The sequence below is a fragment of the Gouania willdenowi genome, chromosome 20, assembly GCF_900634775.1.
Source record: "Gouania willdenowi chromosome 20, fGouWil2.1, whole genome shotgun sequence".
In the NCBI taxonomy this organism is placed as follows: domain Eukaryota; kingdom Metazoa; phylum Chordata; class Actinopteri; order Blenniiformes; family Gobiesocidae; genus Gouania; species Gouania willdenowi.
In genome coordinates this window covers 20946718-20967594 of record NC_041063.1, presented here as the reverse complement: position 1 = coordinate 20967594, position 20877 = coordinate 20946718, and the positions used below count along the sequence as shown (strand labels likewise).

Genomic DNA, 20877 nt, shown 5'->3' with positions numbered 1-20877 from the left:
AATTCTAACTTTAAGAAAAAAGTTTGGGAAAATGGAAAAGAAAAAATTATATAGTTATTTGAATAGAAATAGAAAATAGAAAATATACTTACTATAAATATACTAAAAATGCAATAAAGAGCAAAAGTATTATTAAAAAAACTAAATGAATACAATAAAAAAACAGAAAAAAATGTTTAAAATAAAATAATAAACAGATTAAGCAATATAATAATTTTAAATATTTCATACAGGGGATAAAATAGGTATAAAAACCAAAGTAAATGAACAAATAGAAAATATAAAAGAAATTTAGGAGAAATAAATATATAAAAATAAAATAAAATTGGTTAAGCTGCATCTACAGGGAAAATTTAAAAAAGTATAAATTGTCAAACAAAGACAAACAACTAATTTGGATTTTAATAAATCAAAACAAAAAAATGAATGAAGGGAAAAATAATACAATAAATTAAATGAAGAAAAAAATTACAATACACCTAGATAAAAATAAATAAATAAAAAAAATCAAATAAAACACAAAGTTATTAATAAATAAAACAAATAAAATATAACAAAGTAGAATAACATAAATAAATATGCATGGGCACTTTCACGTGAGCTACTTGCTGAAAATTGATGCAGAACAACTCAAAGTATTAAACTTACAGAAATACCATGACATAGCAGGATTGCTCTACAGAATTCTCACAATAAAATAAAATAACTCTAGAAATCTTCACTTATTCACACAGTCGTCAAACTGGCGGAGGCTAGCTAACTCTGACATAATTATAGCTGTTAATTTCCATCACAAGACAGCTACTTTCACTTAGGGTTAAAAGGTCTCACTAGGCCATGGTTAAAGTGTGTTTAATGACCTTGTAATGCAAACAGTGTGAGCGCATCAACCACAAGCACAAAGGTCAAGAGAGCGAGCACGTCGGCCTGTCAATTTCACCAGATCTGAGCCTTAAAGTAGAGACCCTCCATACATCACCTCACCACTCATATCCTGTTTGTATTAAGAGGAAAAACAAACAAGCTGCTTCCTCATAGAACAACTGCTCATTCAAAGCAGCTGTGAGTCATTCAAAGCGGATCACTCTGTTCATATAAGCCCAGAGAGTGGACAGGAGCCAGGCCACTGATAAGGGTCCTTTCTGAGCGCCTGAAACACACACACATGCACACACATGTGCCTGCACATCCTCGAAAATGTCTTATCTCTCATTTCAAGGGGAGGCACCATCTTTACAGCCTGGCAGAAGAACAGAATCCTCTTTGTGAAGTGAAATATTTAACATATTTGTCCTTACATTTGTGGTCAAAGCTTCTGAAGTGAAGCTCTCTTTAGAAAACATGAATGACACGACGTCAATGATTATCTGGGTCCCTGAAAAACACATGGAGGAGATTTTTCCAATATTCATGGTTATTTTGTATGGACGGGCGATCAAATGTAACAATTCTAAAAAGGTCACAAAATCTGGCACTCTTCAACTGCGCGTAGATTTGTTTCTTTGGAAAGTTTGTTTCATTTGTTCCTGTGTGATCACACAGCTGGACTGGGAGTGCATCAAAAATGCCGACTACTTCAGATGAAAACGCCGGTTTCTGAGCGATTGCAAAAACTCATCTCATTTCACTGCTCTGATGTAGAAAAAGTGGAAAACGGTTAATATGGTGATGTGAGAGAGTAGCGACATTTCCATAATCCTAAGAAATGCGCAAAATCTAAATAGTGCAATAAAAACAAATGAAAACACCTGAATTTTAAAAAAACACTCAAATATCGCAAAAATGTTTTTTAGATTTCATAGGGAGGAATTTCAGACGTTTCAATATTGAAATGTGTCGCAAAAGCGCTATAGAAACACTTTCTACAAATGTACGTCACAGAACGTGACGTACCTGGTCACATGACTACTCTCTGAGAAAACATGACACGGCACGTGTAAACAGAAGAGGAGACTGGGACATTATAGCATTATACTTTAAAATTGACTGCCACAACAAAGGAATACGGAGTGTTATGAAGAGGTTCTGAGCGTCCGTCTTCCTGCAACAAAGTCTCACGGAATGAGATTTCACGGGAGTTATGAGACGCCTGCCCAAAACAACGTTCGTTCAAAGCGCAATTATACTTTGTCGACATCGCTTTTTTTTTTTTGTGAAAATCTGTAATGGAAACCCAGCTATTGACTTGCTTTACCTTTGCTTGTTCACTCTACTGCTGAAGATTTGAGTTACAGCATCAAAAACCAGCACTAACTGACCAGGTTTTACTGTCAGTTTGGAGCAATTCCCAAAGTGCATCGTGAAAGCAAACCAAGCCAAACCAAAGAGTTCAAATTGTTAGCTTGTTTCCGTCCATTCCCAACATGAAAGCAGCCTCACAGCAGTCCATGCATCAATGATGGCATCCTCACCTTAGAAATCACTAGAACACACAATAAAACTTGATCATCCATGTCCAAACAAAATTGAAAAATAAATGAGATACCAGAGAAGAATGAATGCAGCTACAAACTCCTATGAGTCAGCTGAGAGCAGTAAAACTACTGAAACCTGATAATAGGGTCTTGGTTCTGATTTACTAAGTTTCTAACAGTTGTCTATTAAAATCATCAATTTTTCAATAAGTTTTTTGTGAATCATTTAAGGTAACCTTTCAGACTGTTTCAAAGGCACTTGCTTCATCTTCAGGTAAACTAGGGTGACCATATTTTGATACTCAAAAAATACTCGTTTCCTTGGATCTACCTATTAACGGCAAAATATAATATCGTCGATAAATAAGTTGTTATTGTCTATAAGGTTTCTAGAGCATGAAAAAAACAATGTACACATATAAACACTAACTACAGAAAAGCAGAACAACATTTATTCATCCAGATATTGAACTTATTTTACCCTTAGCTTCCTACGTTCTAAGTTTTTCCCAGTGGCTCCATCTCTCTGAACCACTCTCTGAACCTCCATGGAGGTTTTTCATACAGGAAGGTCTTCCTGCTAAAAAATGCTCATTAAATCCACAGGTATTTGGTCTCTTTCAATCCATCTTTGACTTAAGTCTTTCTCTTCTCTCTGCTACGTGCCTGAGAATTTTGTCAAAACAAAGCGCCAACTTTAACAATTCTGTCACGTCTACGTAAAATTACCGTACAGACATGATACTTAGTAACTTTCAGAAACTGATGCAATTTCTCAAATGCAGTAAACATTAGTGGAATTACAGTCTTAAATTAACTGTTGATTCTGGGTTTTTTAAATCTGGCCGGATGGTAAAAAGAGGACATAACCGGGTAAAACCGCATAGATGGTCAGATGGTCATCCTCAGTAAGAACATGGTTACAGTGGATATCCAGTGTTGAAGTGTCACTGGACTTCCTGAAAACTGCATGTTGTTCCGGCTGACTACAGGCAATGTTTGAGCAGCTGTAGAAACTAAAGTCTGACCAAAGTGTCAGCAAAATGATTGGCTAGCTAAAAAAACATAGCATCTCTCTTTTTTTCCGTTTTTGGCAGATTGCCATCACAGTGTCCAGCCCTCTATGCAGAGACGTCTCTTTTTTATTCCAATGATGAAAAACTATGAGGAATGGAGGTTCTGGGTGTGATGACCGAGCAGCAGAAGAATGAGAAGTCAATGACACTCATCAGATGGAGGAAGCCTCACTGAAGTAGAGTAAAACACCTCTTTCCCACTTAATCATCTCAGCAGCTTGGCACCAGTTTAGTTTGTGTTGGCTTCGCTTAGATGAGGGGAAAAAAAAAAAAATGAAAACATTTCACAGAGTCCGTAAGAAGGAATAGAACCTGAGATCAACAAATGCCGAATGAATGTTTGCCCTCAATGAGGTCCTGCTACCTTTTGATCTGCATCCATATCAGCACAAGAGCCGTAAAGGAACCTCTAGGGATCCTCTTTTTCCAGCATTAAATGGCAAAGCTCTGCAGTCAGGCGAAGGCTCAGCTTGTTTGTATTCATCACATAGGAGATACTGATGTAGTTTATCCAAACTGTTTCTACAGAGAGAGGCTGAGTGATACCATCTGCTTTGGCTCTGCAGTGTGAGTCGTTTAGAGCAGTTTGAAAGACGAGTCTTGGTCCAATCCACGGCTCCAGTTCTTGACCTGATAGTCCTGCATTAGGCAGCATCAGTGGACTGTCTTTGTTGACAGTCTGGGTCAGTGAAAGTGGACCCACAGTGATCTAGGGAACCTCTGTGCCAAGTGCTCATATTGCTTTATTTTCATTTTCACAGTGTTAAAAGACAAAAGTTACATGTAGGTAAGTAAGTAAGTAATTGATTTATAAAGCGCTTTTTGCAGATAAAATCACAACGTGCTGTACAGAGCTGTGGATAAATACATACAAGTGCAACATCATAATATAATGATAAAACATGGGTGCATATACATCATAGGAGGAACATCATTAAAAGGATAATGTTTTTTTTTTTTAATCCAGTTAACTAAAAGCTTCAACAGTTTCTTAGTTGAGCTCCTTGAGAGACTGGTGCAGGTTATTCCAGAGTCTGGGGGCCACAGCCTGGAACGCCAGGTCTCCTCGGGTTTTAAATTTTGTTTTTGGGATCTTTAGGAGACCCTGACCTGAAGACTGAAGGCTGCGCCCTGAAGTGTAGGGGCACAACAAGTCCGAGATATATTGAGGGGCGTGGCCATGTAACGCTCAGAAAGTAAGAACTAAGATTTTATACTCTATGCGAAACTTGACTGGAAGCAGTGCAGAGTAGAAAGAATGGGGGTAATGTGGGATCTTGGGGGATCTGGGAGCACCGGTCAAAAGTCTGGCAGCAGCATTTTGTACGATCTGGAGTCTGTTTAGACTCCAAATCGACATTTTACGAGCACACTGTGCTCGTAAAATGTCCTTCTGATCAGGAAAAAGGCAGAGAAATGTTCCAATCTGATAAAATGTTGAGATCATCTGAGCATTTTCTGAGTTTGTGTTGATGAAGCTCAAAGAAAAGTCTTTTCCAAAGGACACGTTACTCATAGACTCCTTTCTCCCATTTCAAAAATTCCCCAATTCCGTTTCAGGATTTACTCTAAACGGGTATGTTTACACTTTTTGTTTAGTTTCCGTTTCATTGTCTTTCCCTGTGTAGATGACTTCTGTTTACTATTAAACTTCCTGAAATCCAATGTATTTGCTTCAAAGTGGGCGCATGTGGCTTAGTCTGCCTCACAGCAAGGAGGTCCAGGGTTCAAGCCCTGGGGTGGACATTTAGGCCTTTCTGTGTGGACTTTGCATGTTCTCCCCGTGCTTGATGGTACTCCGGCTTCCTCTCACAATCCAAAAACATAACGGTTGATTGAAGTCTCTAGATTGCCATTAAACATTTAACTCTTGAATCAGGAGTTAAATATTGTCATTGGGACATCCCCATTTGAAATAATGTGTTAATGTTTGCTCAACCACACAGTTAAACTCTCAGACGTTGTATCAGATTGACACTAAAACCATTATTTGACTTTGGTGAAACTCTTTCACACCAAAACTGTTCCATCCACGTTCCCTCACTGTGTGGCGGAATGACCTGAATCATTGACCTGAGTGTCCCATATCAACACGGAACATTCAGCAGTTGTTAGCATCATAACTCAGGTCAAGAGCAGATCAAGTTCATTAGATTAAGATTAAAGATTAAATCGGGCTTTCGCCTTTAATTGGCCATGTAATGTTAGTACATTATTGGAATTTGTCTTCTGCACTTAACCCATCCCTGAGGAGCAGTCGGCAGCCATTTTGCGGCGCCTGGGGAGCAGTTCGGGGTTAAGGGACTTGCTCAATATCCCACAGTGACGGCCCCGGTGAGGCTTGAACCGGCAACCCTCCGATTACAAGCCCAGCGTCCTTAACCACTAGGCCACCACTCCCCAAGAGTTCCTGGAGAATGCCTGCTGCTATTAGCTACAATGTAGTTGAGGGTAGGAGAGAGAATTTTTCAAAGTGGGTGTATGTGACTGGAACTCAAATATACAAAGAAATGCGAAGTTGACAAAAAGCAGTGGGAAGGAAAGGTAGGTTTGTCAGCTTATATTCACCCAGTAAAGGGCCATAGTGGGCAGAATTGTACGATTCTTGTGCTCATTAAATTTGCATTCGGAAAGCAGGCCCTCTGAGAGAGTTTAACACATTTGTGTGTAAAATATGAGCGTAAAATAACAAAGTTGAGAGGCCCAGTGTTCTAACCCCAAGAGGGCACTAACTCTCAATCTGCACTGTCACGGGTCAACTCCCTAAGTGCCCTCAACCCTGGGACTTCTCCGCTCCGGCTAATCCTCTGCCAAACGGAAACATCACCTTTGCTTTTACTGTCAAGGTTAGTAGCTTTTAGCATGTTTTTACACACCATATTCTCAGTATGTGTATATTACACTGTAAAAGACTGCCTTTGTGTACATTATGTCAAGTGTACAAAGACGAAAAGACAGAGGTCGAAGGAACAGATGGAAAAATTTAATTTTATGTAAGAGAATCGTAAAAAACACTAAAACCTTCCCAAAGTGGGTGTTTCCTTTGGATGTTTTATTGATATCTTACAATAGTAAAGCATCTTGTTGTTTTCTCATGACCTGAACACTAATAAGGCTTCTTTTGAAACCCTTAAATCCTCCACATGTGAAAAACATCATTTCAATTCATAAAGACGTTAGTTCTGGATTGAGGCCATGTGCTTCCAATAACTCCCACTACATTCCTCACCCTTCAGCCTATACGAAATATTCTCCTACATTTATTTCTTGTCATACAACATAAAACATTTCCATTTGATTCGCAAAGCCGCTGCTGAGGTTATTTCAGCCCAGGAATGAATGTTACAACAGAACCTAAGTTCATCTGGTTTAAAGCTGTGCGGGTGTGATCGGTGTGAGTTCTTGCACAGGTGCAAAGCTGTCAGGATTTATGTTCACACTGTATAACAGAGGAGCTAGCACGTAGCTGTTAGCCTCTGTTAAGACTCCCCAAGTTCCTGCCAACACTCTTTGATCCTCAACATTTGACTTGATGCTGACTGGCAAAGCAGGAGGTAAACTGACAGAGTGACGACCTTCTACTTTTTAGAACAAATAATCAGGAACATGTTCAAGTTTCACCTCGGTTTACAGCTGCTGAATACTGTTTCTGTTCATTTCCTCAATTTGAAGTCATCACAGGCATCCATCGGCTTGTGTTTGAGTGGCATTTAGGCCGTCGTCGAGTACTTAATGACATCCGTTGCTCATATTTATGACTTTTTGGGGTAAATTGGAGACAGCCTCACAATCGTCTGCAGGCACATTCTTCAAAAAAGCTGAATAATCAAAAGACGAGCGATATTATCGGCCAATATTTTGTCATTAAAAATAATATAAGTTAACACTAGTATCAGTTTTTCTGGTGATGTATTTTTTTTTTAATTTCTAAGAAATTAAAAAAGGACAACTTTTTTGTGCATTTGTTTTGGGGGAAAGCAGTTGCCGATCTCTAAATCACATTTTAAGCTACAGATGATGCATTTTAAACACCTTCGCTAAACGCTAAAGGAAAGTGTACAGCAAATCTCTGCCATGTATCAAAAGCAAAATGTTCCAAGTTGGTGTTATTTGCCGGGAGAAAATTGGGGCCACATAGACATGTTTTTGTTTGGCTGACTGGCAGCCGGGCCTATTAAATCCTGTGCTGAGTCACTGTCAAAATAAGGAGACGAGTCTTCAGGCAGTCACACCATTTCACTGAAATCTGTTGGCGTGCTGATTTCAGGCATGTGGGCCATTGTTAAAAGAGGTTCTCTTCTGCTTCTCTTCGAAGGCGGTCGTATTTTTTCCCTGCTCCTGCTCTCCTCCTTATCTCCCCCAGTGCTTGTTTTGTCCGCTGTCTGCTGGATCTAATAGGAGCCTCTCTCTGCATTCATCCAAAAACAGAAATTATGGAATTGGTCAGCTGGTCACTTAATGCTATTGATCAAATTTTCTCAAAAGAAGATCTGGCCGAGGTGAGCCTGCGTGTCCGGACGGAAAGTTTGCAGCCAGATACACGATGGATTCTTGGAGGCTCTACGCCTGCACCCCCCAGTGGCTGGATATCCTCTCCCCCCTCTATTGGCTTTAATTCCGTGCAACAAGGATTTGATTTGACAGTCGTGGCTTTAGTGAAATATGTTTTAGTCAAAATTGACAAAAAGGGGTTTTAAAACAAAATGTAACGTAAGATTTAGAAATAGAGAATACTGATTGCACTGTCTTTGTCACGCAGCTTCAGTCCAAAGAAGCCGCTAAAAGATTGAAGAGTCTGAGGAGCGGGCTGGGCTAGCTGCTGCTGACTGATGTTAGCATTGTTCAAATGATCCTGAAGGGAAGCAAAGAGTTCTGCATCCACAGAGAGACAAAAGCTCTCTACAAACATGAAACTGGTTTTCATCAAAGCTAAAAATCATCTACTGTTGCCTTAACAAAACATTCATTAAAGTAGGGTACACATACAATGATTTTCTAAATAAGAACATATAACAGTTTTGATCGTACTGTGTGCACTAATAATGTCAACACACACACATACAGAACCATTCTATCTCACCACCAATCTTTCTCCAAGACAGAAATCTCACGTGGTTATAAACAAGATCTAACAACGTGATCTAATGTTGCGTTCCAAGCAACTCGGAACACTGGATTTTCAAAAAAACACTCAAACACTACTCAAACATTTTTACGCTTTCATGAGGAGGAATTTCAGGCATTTCAATAATGAAATGTGTCGCAAAAGCATTATGGAAACACTTTTTCCGCAAATACGTGTATTTGGTCACATGCCCACTTCTCTCCGAGAAAACATGAAGTGCTACGTGTAAACAGAAGAGGAGACTGGGACATTTCTTAGCATTATACTTTAAAATTATGACTGCCACATTAGATGTGAAACAACAAAGGAACACCAAGAGTTATAAGTAGGTTTGGAGCGTCCGTCTTTCTGCAGTGAAATCTCGCGGGATGAGATTTCACAGGATTTGCAAAGCTCCAGCACAAAACAATGCTGAAACGAAAATTTTTGTGAAAATCCGTAATGGAAAACTGAGCTAGTGACTTTGAACGTCACCTGAAGTCGGAGCTTCTACTCTAAGTTTGGGGGGGAAATCTAAAAATAGAGCGGTCAGCCACGTCTGAGATATTTCAATGTGCTGCTGTTGAATTCAATTATTTATTCTTAAATCTTTTAAAGTTTTTGTTTTCCATATTACACAGACTTCTGTTCCGGCTCATCTGGACCAGCATTGTATGAAAAGTTGGCAGATTAGCACAGATGGAAACTAATTCTAGGCCATCATTCTTCTTAGTGGAAATGATGTGCTACCAGCTTCTGGTTTTGGTGGAGAAATCATCCTCTAATAAACACAAGCACGAGCAGAAACAGCATCAATAAGGAAGACAGTATCGAGCAAACCCTAAACCTGGTTTACATTTGAAGTTATTACTCTCTTTGTGTCTTTCCAGCGTGTTTGTGTGTGTGTGTGTGTGTGATGGATGGAAAGACGAAGCAGCTGAAGCTGAAAGAGCAGACGAGGCGAGGATAGAGACAGATGTTTGATGATGTTTACCTGCCAACGGAGGAGAAACAATAAGGTAAACCACAATCCTTAATTAGATTTGTGTTGGGGACTATTCCACTGTGTGCTCAAAGACAACGCAGCTGCAGTCCAGCTGGCCCAGCACAAACACACACACACCAGTGCTGATCCCTCGTCCCTCTGGCTGAGTGTGTCCTCCACACATGCTCCTCAGGAAATTCACTTTTCAATTTTCTGCTCGCAACCACATTCTAAGAGATGTTAAGCTTCAGGCTATGAAGAAAAATGCACCAATCCCTCCACAAAGGAACAACAACTATTACAATCAGAAGTATTAATAGTTTTTCAGCTTGTTTCATCCTAATTGCAAAGAAAATGAAACTTTGGAAATGGCTTTGCTGCTCTTTGCTATCGTTGAGTAGTGAGAGACTCCCACTGCTGCAGATCGTTGTGTAACATAATGACCAAACTGTGAAGGAATCGATAAACAGCAGCGATTATTAAAAATGAAGAGAAAACTGATTGCGATTCCCATCTCTGATAGTGTTGCGATGTGTCCCCAAATTTGAACAGAAGGGAAAGGGGCAAAATAATTTTTTCTGTTAATGTGTATGTTTTTGGAGTCTTTTTGTGTGTATTTGGACTTTGTTTTTCTATATCTGTTTTCTTTTTTCTTCTTCTTCTTCTTCTTTTGAGTATTGAGATTTTGTCATGCTTTTTTGGAGTCAGTTTGTGTAATTCTCTGTCATTTTGTGTATTTTATGTGTCAAACTTAACTAATTATTTTGTATTTACATTCTCATTTTGTATACTTTGAGTCATTTTGTGTTTTTCTGTGTCATTTTTTATGTTTTTGTACATTTTGGTTTTGTGCTATTTGTTGACATTTTGTGTAATTTTCTGTTTTATCGTGCATAGTAATTCTGTATGTTTTTGGCATCATTTTGTGTGTATTTTGACTTGAGTTTTGTTTGCAAATCTGCTTTAATTTATTTATTTTTGTTATTTTGTATGTTCTTGTTTAGATTTTGTGAATCTTTATGTCAATTTGTTGTGTTTTTGGAGTCATTTTGTGTATTTTAGGTGTCGTTTTTTGTAATTTTGTACATTTTGTTAGTAATTTTGTGTATTTTGTTGACATTTTGTGTAATTTTATGTTATTTTGTGAATAATTGTTGTAGTCTTGTGTTTTTTTTTTGTCATTTTGGGCTATGTATGTTTCTCTTTCTGTTTGAAAGGGAAGGAAAGTCTTGGCTTCTTTACGTCTGCACATCACACAGCTCCTCCAAACTCCCATGACCTCATTACAGACTCAGATTCTCCCTCCCTCGTGTGTCCTCAATCCTCTCAAACAGACACCTGCTTGTTTGGGCTCCATCTTTCCACCCTGACAGACAATTTCCAGACTGTTACATATTCCATGTTTTCTACCATGGAGCTGATTTGGTTCAAAGGCCAGGAAAATAGGCCACTGCCCCAAACATAAACACATTCACATACCGCTGTGGATTACAGTAAAGTGGAGTTTTGATGCACTTCTCAGCCGCACTGACGACAACTTACGAGTGTGGTGTTTCAAACATAATTTTCTCAAAGCATTTACATTTCATCCTGGCTCACACTCAGAGCTTCTCAGTAAAAAGTCGACTTGTTCATAACAGTAGAACATATGAGTCAAATAGTGCTTCTATTAGTACTAACCTTTTCAATCCCCTAGTGGAAAAGTTTCCATGGCACCATCAGTGAGAGAAAAAAAGATTAAATTCAGTATAAACTAAACCTGAACCTAAAGTCTTCTGCAAGAATCGAACCCCAACAATTGCCTAAAAGTCTCCAGAATTCCTTGTAATGTTGATCAGGGTTGGGGTCAATTACATTTTTCAATTACGATTACGTCTTCAATTATCCATGTTCAATTACAACTCAATTATGATTACGGTGACCAGTTTTTTGAATTACAATTAATATTAAAATTATTATTTTCCCCTGGAAGTCAATCACAATTTACGTTCTCAATTACTAATGTTCAATTACAATTAATCACAATTACTGAGTCTGAAATAAATAATCCCAAACAACGTAACCTTCCGCTTGTGTTAGCTTTCTGCTAGCATTTCTTATGATAATGGGTCAGTTTGATCCATGTCCTAAATTAGCTGTAATAAAACAAAACATATGATATATCATCATATTTGTTTTTCATCTGTTGGTTACCTTGTTAGGCTTCTTAATCAAAGAAAATATTGATATTAATATTTTTGGTGTGAGTCTTTTCTCTCAGTATACCACTTATTTTTTTATGGTAAAATTATCCTGGAGAGAAGTGACAGGTCATGGGAAAAGTTGATATGAAACATATTTTAATAATAATAATAATAATTTCACCTTGTCTGCACATGCTGTTTAAGGTTAACACTACAAGAAGTGCAATCTTTTAACAGCAATGCATATTTTATTATTGCAATTAAATAAATGAATTTATTTCATTGCATAATTGTGACCATCACCAGCCCTCCCTAGGGAAGGGTAAATACTTTATTAAAGGGAGGATGTAAAAAAGAGAGGGCAGTGTTACACCAGGGTGAGGGGGGTGGGGGGGGGAGTTAACAGGGAGGAGGGATACATGATAGGAAAACGAATGGGTGGGGAATAGTCAATAAGTTTCAAGTGATGCGATGTGAAATTGTGGTTGTGTATATTGTGCTTATTGTTGTGTTATCAAGCCAGTCTGGTGACCAGTGTGCGGCTTAGGAATAATGGTGGTGGCTGTGAGCAGAGCAGGAAGTGAGTGGAAGTTACATAAAACAGGTATTTGGGAACAACGTGTCTATGGTTGAGCCCAGTATGAGTGTTATCCCACAGCCCGAGGCCAGTGCGTCCATGACAAATGTAATTCCAAGAACCGCTACTGCAAAACCCATGAGCCGCCCCCAGGCCCAAAGAAGCAGTCGGGCCAGCAGAAAGAGCGGGAAATCTAGGGGCCCCCGGCGACCACCCCACGGCCAAGCAGCCCCCCGAACGCCCCCAAGATCCCAAGCCGAGAGGCAGCCATTGCCCCCCCATACACACCCGAGAAGGCCCCAAGGAGCCAAGGACCCAGCGCACCACGCCACCGATCCCAACCCCCAACCCCCCCACCCCCCCACCACCACCCACACCCCCGCGCCCAGCCCCCCGAGGGGAGGGCCCAGAGAACCCCCCGCCCGAGACCCCAGCGGAGGAGCCGAGGCCCACGCCCAGCAGACGACCAGAGCCACGCCGAATGGGCAGCCGGCGGGCTCTGTTTTTGGTTGCTCTGTTTCGGGCTTAATAATTATTAACAGTATACCCCTCCGTTTGTGTTAAATTAAATTGTAAATGACAGTTTTTAGATAATTTCCATCCCAATTACAATTACAGTCAGTTATCTGAACTCATTACAATTCAATACAATTACAATAGCAACATAATTGTCCAATTACAATTACAAATATAATTACGCCATCATTGTAATTATCAATTACGCGATTACTACGTTACCGTAACGTAGTAGTTACCGTAACGTAGTAGTTACCGTAACATAGTAGTTACCGTAACATAGTAGTTACCGTAACATAGTACTTTCTGTAACGTAGTAATTAATGTAACGTAGTAGTTAATGTAACGTAGTGGTTACCAAAACGTAGTAGTTAATTAATGTAACGTAGTAGTTAATGTAACGTAGTAGTTAACATAACATAGTAGTTACCGTAACGTAGTAGCTACCTTAACGTAGTAACTATCGTAACGTAGTAGCTACCGTAACGTAGTAGTTTCTGTAACGTAGTAGTTACCATAACGTAGTAGTTACGTAACGTAGTAGTTACCGTAACGTCGTAGCTACCGTAACATAGTAGCTACCTTAACGTAGTGCACCATGCAAGCGTCCCTCCACAATTAATCCAGACATTTACGAGTACTAAATGTAGAGTATTAAGAAGGAGAAAGAACGGACCTGATGCCACCCATTTTGTCGGGTTACAGATTTTGTCACAAGGCCCCGGTCTACGACTTGGGGCACAAATGGAGGCCACCGTTTTTCACGAATGAGCCATTTTTTTTTCTCCTCCTGGCTGCTCTACAAAGAAAGTACAGCAACTAAACCCCTAGAATAATAAATGATCTTTGATGGAGCTTGACAATGGATCCACAAATCTCAGTAAAACCATGTTGATGTAACAAAACTACAACAAGCTCCCCCATGACGTCCTGTTTTATGACTAAAAGGACAAATCAACACTAAAGTCAGAGTGACACCTTCATCCTCGTTCAAAAACCTTTCTTTCCCAACACTTCCTGCCTTTGTCTTTAAAAGAAGTCGTATGTCACACACCAACATAACCTCAAAATAGTGACTTTTATTGTTTTAGATTATTGACACTATTCCTGTCATTCATTAAGGTTTTGTTGGTAATTTTATTTGGTAAAATCAGTAACTTAAGACTCAAGAAGTAAAATTACGTAAAAGGACCTTGTCAGCAAAGTCAACAGTCAATAAAAATCGGAGCGTGACCTTTTGGAAAACCTAATGTAGGTTTCTGTTTAATCCTGCTTTTACGACTAAAGAAAACATCCATCACACACGGAAAACTTTTTAATAACAATAGAAAAGGCAGTCTAAGCTTTCTCAGAGGACTCCAATGTGGAAGGACCTGAGGCCCAGACGCTGCATCACAAACAGTCCAAAGTACATCTTGAATCAGTTTGTGGTTGCTTAAACTTGAAAGCGCCAAAAAAAAAACCCCCATAAAAACTGGTTTTAATCACTTTCACTAAAAACGAAGGAATAAAATCTGCAAAGAGGATTGAATGCTAATGTGTCGCAGAAGCAGAGGATTTTTACCTTCAGTGATTGGGTTGCACTGAGGCGTCAGAAGGAGATGTGGGTCACAGAAGACATTGGAAACTATAGTTTTGTAGACATGCATTCACAAGCTTTGTATTTTAGAGTTTTTGTTGATTATCAGAAAAAGATACCACGTTAAGAAATGTCTTTACTTCAGTTCCACAGAATGGTTTCAGCTTAAAATGTTTCTTGAAGTTATTACCTTTCCTTAATAGTTTCGCCTATAGTTTGAGTTTTTTGTTACACACAAACAAGCCAGAGAGCTTTTCTTATTGAACGAATCACATTTTATACTTTTAGTTGAAGACATTAGTGACATCTGTGTCTCTTCCTTCAATGCCGCCAACTGTTCTTTATCTAAAAAGGCTGCACATAGTGGGAAACACCAACCCTCGGCTAGCATCTTCATCTAGCTATATTGAACATAGGCGACTGCAGGCCCGAGGACAACATGTGGATCCCAAAACATAATACCGATAATTCAAGAAAGTGGAAGGAATATTAAACACAGTACACAAAGAATAACAGAAAGATGCACAAAACAACAGAAAAATACAAATAACTACATTAAATACACACAAAACAACAACAACAAAAACACACAAAACCACTAAAAAACACCAAATACAAACAATAACCCATTTAACGAAATATATTGAACAAGAACGAAAACACACAAAATTGCAAAAATACACAAACTAACAACATAAACACATTTAACTTTGGAAAAATTCTAATAGGAACAAAAACACACAAAATGACTAAAAAAGACAATAAATGACCAAAAAAATACACAAAAACAGCCAAATCCCTTTGTTCTTTCCTATGTTAATGCTCAGATTGGTCATAATTCTAAATGCTGACATGAATGTTGATAACGTGACCCTTGGATTGGGAAAAATAAATTTTCATTGCCCCTGCTGTGATAAAACGTTCGGTCTCTGCATTAGATGAGTCTTCTACCAGCAGTTCCAAACCACCTGGTAATGTGGAAAATTTGGTTACGGGCCAAAAAAAAGAAAAAAACATTTTTTAATTTTTTTTTTAAATCTACAACTGTGTGCAGATCACGCCTGCATTTAAAACGTCACACAACATGCACAAAAACACACGCACACCAGAGTGCATCAGTGGTTGCTATGAAGCTCGCAGGGTTCAGTACTACAATAGGAACAAGGCATCGAGGGGAATGTAGTTACTGTTTCTGCACATGTGCAGCTCATTCTTGGCTGTGACTTAAATCTGTGAATGCCTGAATGAATACAAACATAGGGAGAACTAAGCACCGACGACCAAAATGAATTATAACTCAGTAGCTTGAGGATAAATCAGAGCTTTTGTGTACTAAAGGTTTTATTTTGGGGGAAATTTGGATATGTAAACACAAATACTTCAAGCATGGGAAGTGTAAACACACACCAGTGTGGTCGGACATGTCGGAAACTCTGTTTAACATTGTTTATGTGTGAATGGTGATCAATGCTATCACTGTGGGGCTTTTCCACGAGGTACCTGTTTTCTATCACACATTTAAAGTAACAATAAGCCCAAAATGCCTCTATAAACTGTCTAAGTAGACTCACTTGTGTATTACATCACAGGGTGCAGCTGGAAACAAACTAGACTTTAAATTACAGTAACATGTCAGATTTTTAAAAGTCTTGAGTTCTGAGTGTGTTTCTTCTTGCTCACTCGTGAAATCATCTTTGGCCATCACTGTGCTACGTTTAAGGTTACTATTTGAATAAAAACCTGATGCTAGAAAACTAGATCAGCCAGCTGAGGATGAAGCTGAAGCAGCATCATGTACAACAACAGGAGACATCTGAAAGGATCTAGAGGACAACTTATTCTGCTACAAAATTGGGAAAAACTGAAAAAAACTTTGCAACTCTAAGAGATCAGTAATGCTTGGCTAGATGTTGGTCTTATTTGAGACACAATGGTGGGCCATCAATACTATACACAACTTAACCAAGCTTGAACAACCTGGAAAGAGGAATTCAAGCTCAGTTTTGGATAAGGAGGTGGTAATCCTGGCTGTCCTGTGATTCATCCTGGGAAGCAAAAAGACTAGCGTAAAAAAAGACCAGAGCAAACATTGTCGTTAAGTAAGCAAACAAACAAACCTAAAATAGTACATCCTGCCACTGACTAAGTGCTCACAAGAACCCAAAATGGAAATCCCATCTACCAAACTAGTTTTAGGTCATTTCCACAACATGACTCATTCCTTGTTGGGGAAACCTTATCAGGTAGAGGGACTCTGATTTTCCGTGATCCCGAATAACAGACGGAAATCACGGCATTCCCTTCCTGAAACAGAAATAATAGACGAAAATCCTTTTCTCACATCTAAACTTTCAACCTAAACATTTTTTTGCACAATTTGGGGAAGTTTTGTTGCCAGTAATTAAATCTGTTTCAGGAAAGCCAATAAAACTGAAGTAAAACTGAATTGGATATACACTGAAACAGAATTTGAAAAAAAGTGGGGAAACGGGAGGCCCTAAAGGTACTCCTTACCAGGACCAGGCTCTTTAGATATCACAAATGCCTTGAACAGGTTCTGGAAATATTGAACAGATGTGGGTATCATCTACATCTCATAGGACTTGCTCTCCTTCCTGTGACCTTTAAGTCAATACAAACTCCTTCCATCTGAACTGAAAAACCTCTCTCACAGTGCCCTGACTTACAGGTGGGTGTACAACAGTGTGGTACCAAAGCAGCCTCCAGTGGATCGTTGGAGCCTAACTCTAGAGCCTGGACCACATCTACTCGAGCAGTCTCACAAAGACGAGCAATGTCTCCAACCTCACTAGGCACTTGTCTCTATCTTCCCCTCTGGTCGAACCAGAACCATAAAGATGCGTAGCAACAGGTTAAGGAACAGCTTTGATTCCCAGAGCTTTGAAAAAAACAATGCAATGCTAACTAAAAGAAGTTTGTCAATGGTAAATCTATTCAATGTAAAGGATAAGAAACCAGATTAGGTGGATTTGAAGTTTGGGATGTTGGGGTGTTCCTTCCTGCAAGTCCCTTCTCTGGCATTGAAACCCATTGGTCCAGGGAGCTGCTCACTGAATACTGAAAATCACTAGTATTCCACGCCACTTATAAGTGAGTGATGATTGGAGTCTTTCCAGTCTTTCCACTTTACCCGTCCAATTATTTAGACAGGTAATCAGTCATTCATTCATATTCTGAAACATTTATTCCTGTTCCGAGGTCTGCTGGTGTCACTCTCCAGCTCTTACAGGCACAAGACGGGGACACACCCTGAACCGGGCGCCAGTCCATCACAGGGCAGGTAACCATACCATCAATCTCATCATCTCAGTGCTGTTTACAGCTTCCCTCTCTAAAGCTAAATTCTACTCAGAACTAAAAGGACTGCACCGGTTTCACCTCTACAACTGTGCACTGAATTGTTTCCGTGGCGACAGCTCTGTTTGCACTAATATTTACAGAATGCAGCAGCCTGGAAATATTTGTCTCTGCTGCTCTCCTTCTTCCTCATGCCGCACTTAGAGCCTTGCCCTACAGAAGTGAATCATGGTAGATTATAACCGTAGAACATGCCCACAGAACACGTGAAAACATCAGCAGGATCTGCATTCAAGAACCCAGATTGTGAGTCTAATCATGAATTTTGTTAGATTAGTAAAGTGTAACTTAAACCTCTATATAAAATAGCAAAAAAAAGTTTACATTTTATTCTATTTTTTAATGTTTTAATTTTGACTTCCTTACTTTATAGTAATTAAAAAAAATTGTTTCTTATATTTTCCTGTATATTTTAATCCTAATTTGTATATTTTGATCTTTTTTTGTAAATGTAAGGAAAAAAATGTAAATCTTTTTTTTTTTTAATTATGGTAATTCTGTTTCAACTAACTTTTAATTTCTTGTTAATTATAATGAACCTTACATTTGAAATGTAGTTAAAATTAATTGAACTATTGGGGGAAATTGGGTTAAAAAAGAGAGGTTCTTTTAAAAAAAGAATTTCTTTACATTTTTTAATCTAATCCAATGTTGTAGTTTCTTTTTTTTTTTTTAAATCAAATCCTTTAGGGTTATTGCCAGCAGTCCCTGTTGGCACTGTCCTTTAAAGGCCTGAGCAGTGATTTACAGTAAAGCTGGCTAGGTTCACATTAGTTAAAAAGACCTGCAAATCATTTGAGCAACCAAAAACAGCGCATGCTTTAGTGACAGGGTGGTCTTTGTGGTGATCACTTGTCAAGATACACACACACACGCACACACAATGCCAACTGCCAAGACTGAATCCAACAGTGACGAAAGCAGCCGTGACACATTGGCTCATTTGTCTGAGGAGAGAAACTAATAAAAGCGATGGTGACCTTCATCTGACAAGCATCTTCCACTGTTCAGCCTTACATCATCCTCCGAGCCAGAAACCTGCTGTGCTGTGATTGAAGCGCAACTCCATCATCCAGCCTGCTCGGAGGTTGAGCCCATCTCCAAATTCCATGGAAAAGAAACTCTAAACCACTAAGAAGGAGCAAGCTGAAGTGTTCTGACCAATCTATTAATCATAAGTGGGAAGAATCAAGTGTGAAGCTGTGAAAACAGCCCAACACAGGCTCGCAGAAACATATTGAAACCATCACACATGCACAGAAGCCTTCGGATTGTTCGTCTGCACCCACATGCCTTCACATTCAGAGGAACTGTTTGGATACAAATCCAACATTAAAGCTAAAGTAAACCTGCAATGCATTTACAGCAATGCAACACTGAGGTGAAAGAGCGAAAGTATTCAATATTGCATTAAAAAAACAATTCGCAGTGAAATTAAAGGTGCAGGTGAACCATTCACCTGTATGAGGTCCATATAGAACTTTGCTTCAACGTGGCTCTTATTTTGTTGCAGGATTAAAGTTTAAAAGTTGCATTATTTGTGTTAATTTCATGAGAACTCCAGTAGAAATGTTATCAACAATTTGCAGAGTGGTGAATAACCAGAGAGCATTTACCGTCCAGCAGTTGATGGGCAGGAGAGCACCGGCAGCAGAAGCAGAGGAGGAGAAGTAATCCAAAGAACCCAGGAGCAGTGCTGCACACAAGGACAAAAAAAGAGCTGAAACGTTTAAAGAGTTACTGAAAAATCAGCTGAAAGACTAGTTCTAACTGCTGTGGAAGTTACCGTGAGCTCATCTTTAGAGGAGGAAAGTTTAAATCCACACTAAAGTTGTCCTTTCATACGTGAAGTATATATCAGAGAGTGAGATGGAGCCCACTCTAACTCAGTCTCACTCCTTCCAAACTTAAAGTCCTACTCTTCCTCTCTCTCTCTCTTTCTCTCTCTCAGTCAAACAAAGGCAGCTTCAGTGCGTCTGGACTCCAGGGGCCCGAGCAAAGCTGAAACTCGACTCCCAGCGTCTCACCACGGACTGCTGCTTTCTAATCCAAGCCCTCCCCTCACACATCACAACAAATTAACACACTCGGGTTAGGTCCTCCTCTCCTACTCTTCCTCACTGCTGTGTTTGCTGTTTTAAAGCTTATCTGTGGCCTTGACTTGTTAAAGGGAGGGAGAAACCTTACGACGACCAGCAGCATCCCAAACTTTCTTTCAAGTGTGGCCAATTCCTCGGAATTCCAAGATCCAATACCACCTGCAGCGTGCACTGAGAGCCAGAATGTAAAGGCCACCTGTTTGATTCCGTGCACGGGCTCCTCAAGCGTATCGACGGGCCTCAGTCTCCCACGACCTCAGCACCGGTTCACTGCTTCTCCTTCCTAAAACTGACCCCAGCCGATTGGGAACTTGGGGAAACCCACTTGTCAAACTCAAATCTTACGCTTCATTTGACATGTCAATTGATTTTTATGTGAAGGCTGATTTCTGCAGTTCCTCAGAAAAGTCAAGCAAAGCTCTTTGTGCTACTGCTGAGTCTTCGTAAAATCCAAACCTTTGTTCTGTAATGAGAGTCTGATCCTTGAGTCATGAATCTTTGGCTTTACAGAACATGTTGAAAGCCTTATATTCCTGCATCATCATGATCTGTTTAAACGTGAGGTTCGGACGTTTCAGCAAAAACTACATCAACTCTGACCACCTCATTTCCCCCAGGGTGGATTCAGATCCAGCGATTGCTAAAATTATAGTACTTTAAATTAACAATGAGATCAAGTGAAATCACACTATTTAATCACGAAAATCAGGTGAAAAATAAGTGATATTCTACCAAAGAATGTAGGTGTTGTGTTTTATGTCCACTTTACCAAATCCTGGAAAGTTGGAGGCTCTACAAACTGAAGTTGGGTGTAGGTTGCAGGTCCCAGATTAATCAACTAAATACATTTTCTGCAAAAACAAGTGCCTTTATTTGTACTTTACATTGATGTTAATGTTTATTAAACAATATAGGAGAAAAAATAACGCACTAAAAAATATTGCAGTTAATTGCTTTTTTTGCACT

General features: G+C 39.3%; 1 protein-coding gene across 1 annotated transcript in view; it reads right to left on the bottom strand.

Moving 5' to 3' along the window:
- The window catches only part of LOC114454357 (collagen alpha-1(XVIII) chain-like), a 57513-nt gene extending 37684 nt beyond the window's left edge, over window positions 1–19829 (bottom strand). Inside the window, exons 1-2 of the mRNA XM_028434769.1 lie at window positions 19599–19829; window positions 19429–19508 (exon numbers count right to left, since the gene is read on the bottom strand). Coding sequence (XP_028290570.1) covers window positions 19429–19508; window positions 19599–19609 — 91 coding nt within the window. The 5' untranslated portion in view covers window positions 19610–19829. The remainder of the gene's footprint in view (window positions 1–19428; window positions 19509–19598) is intronic.
- Window positions 19830–20877: the final 1048 nt, after the last annotated feature.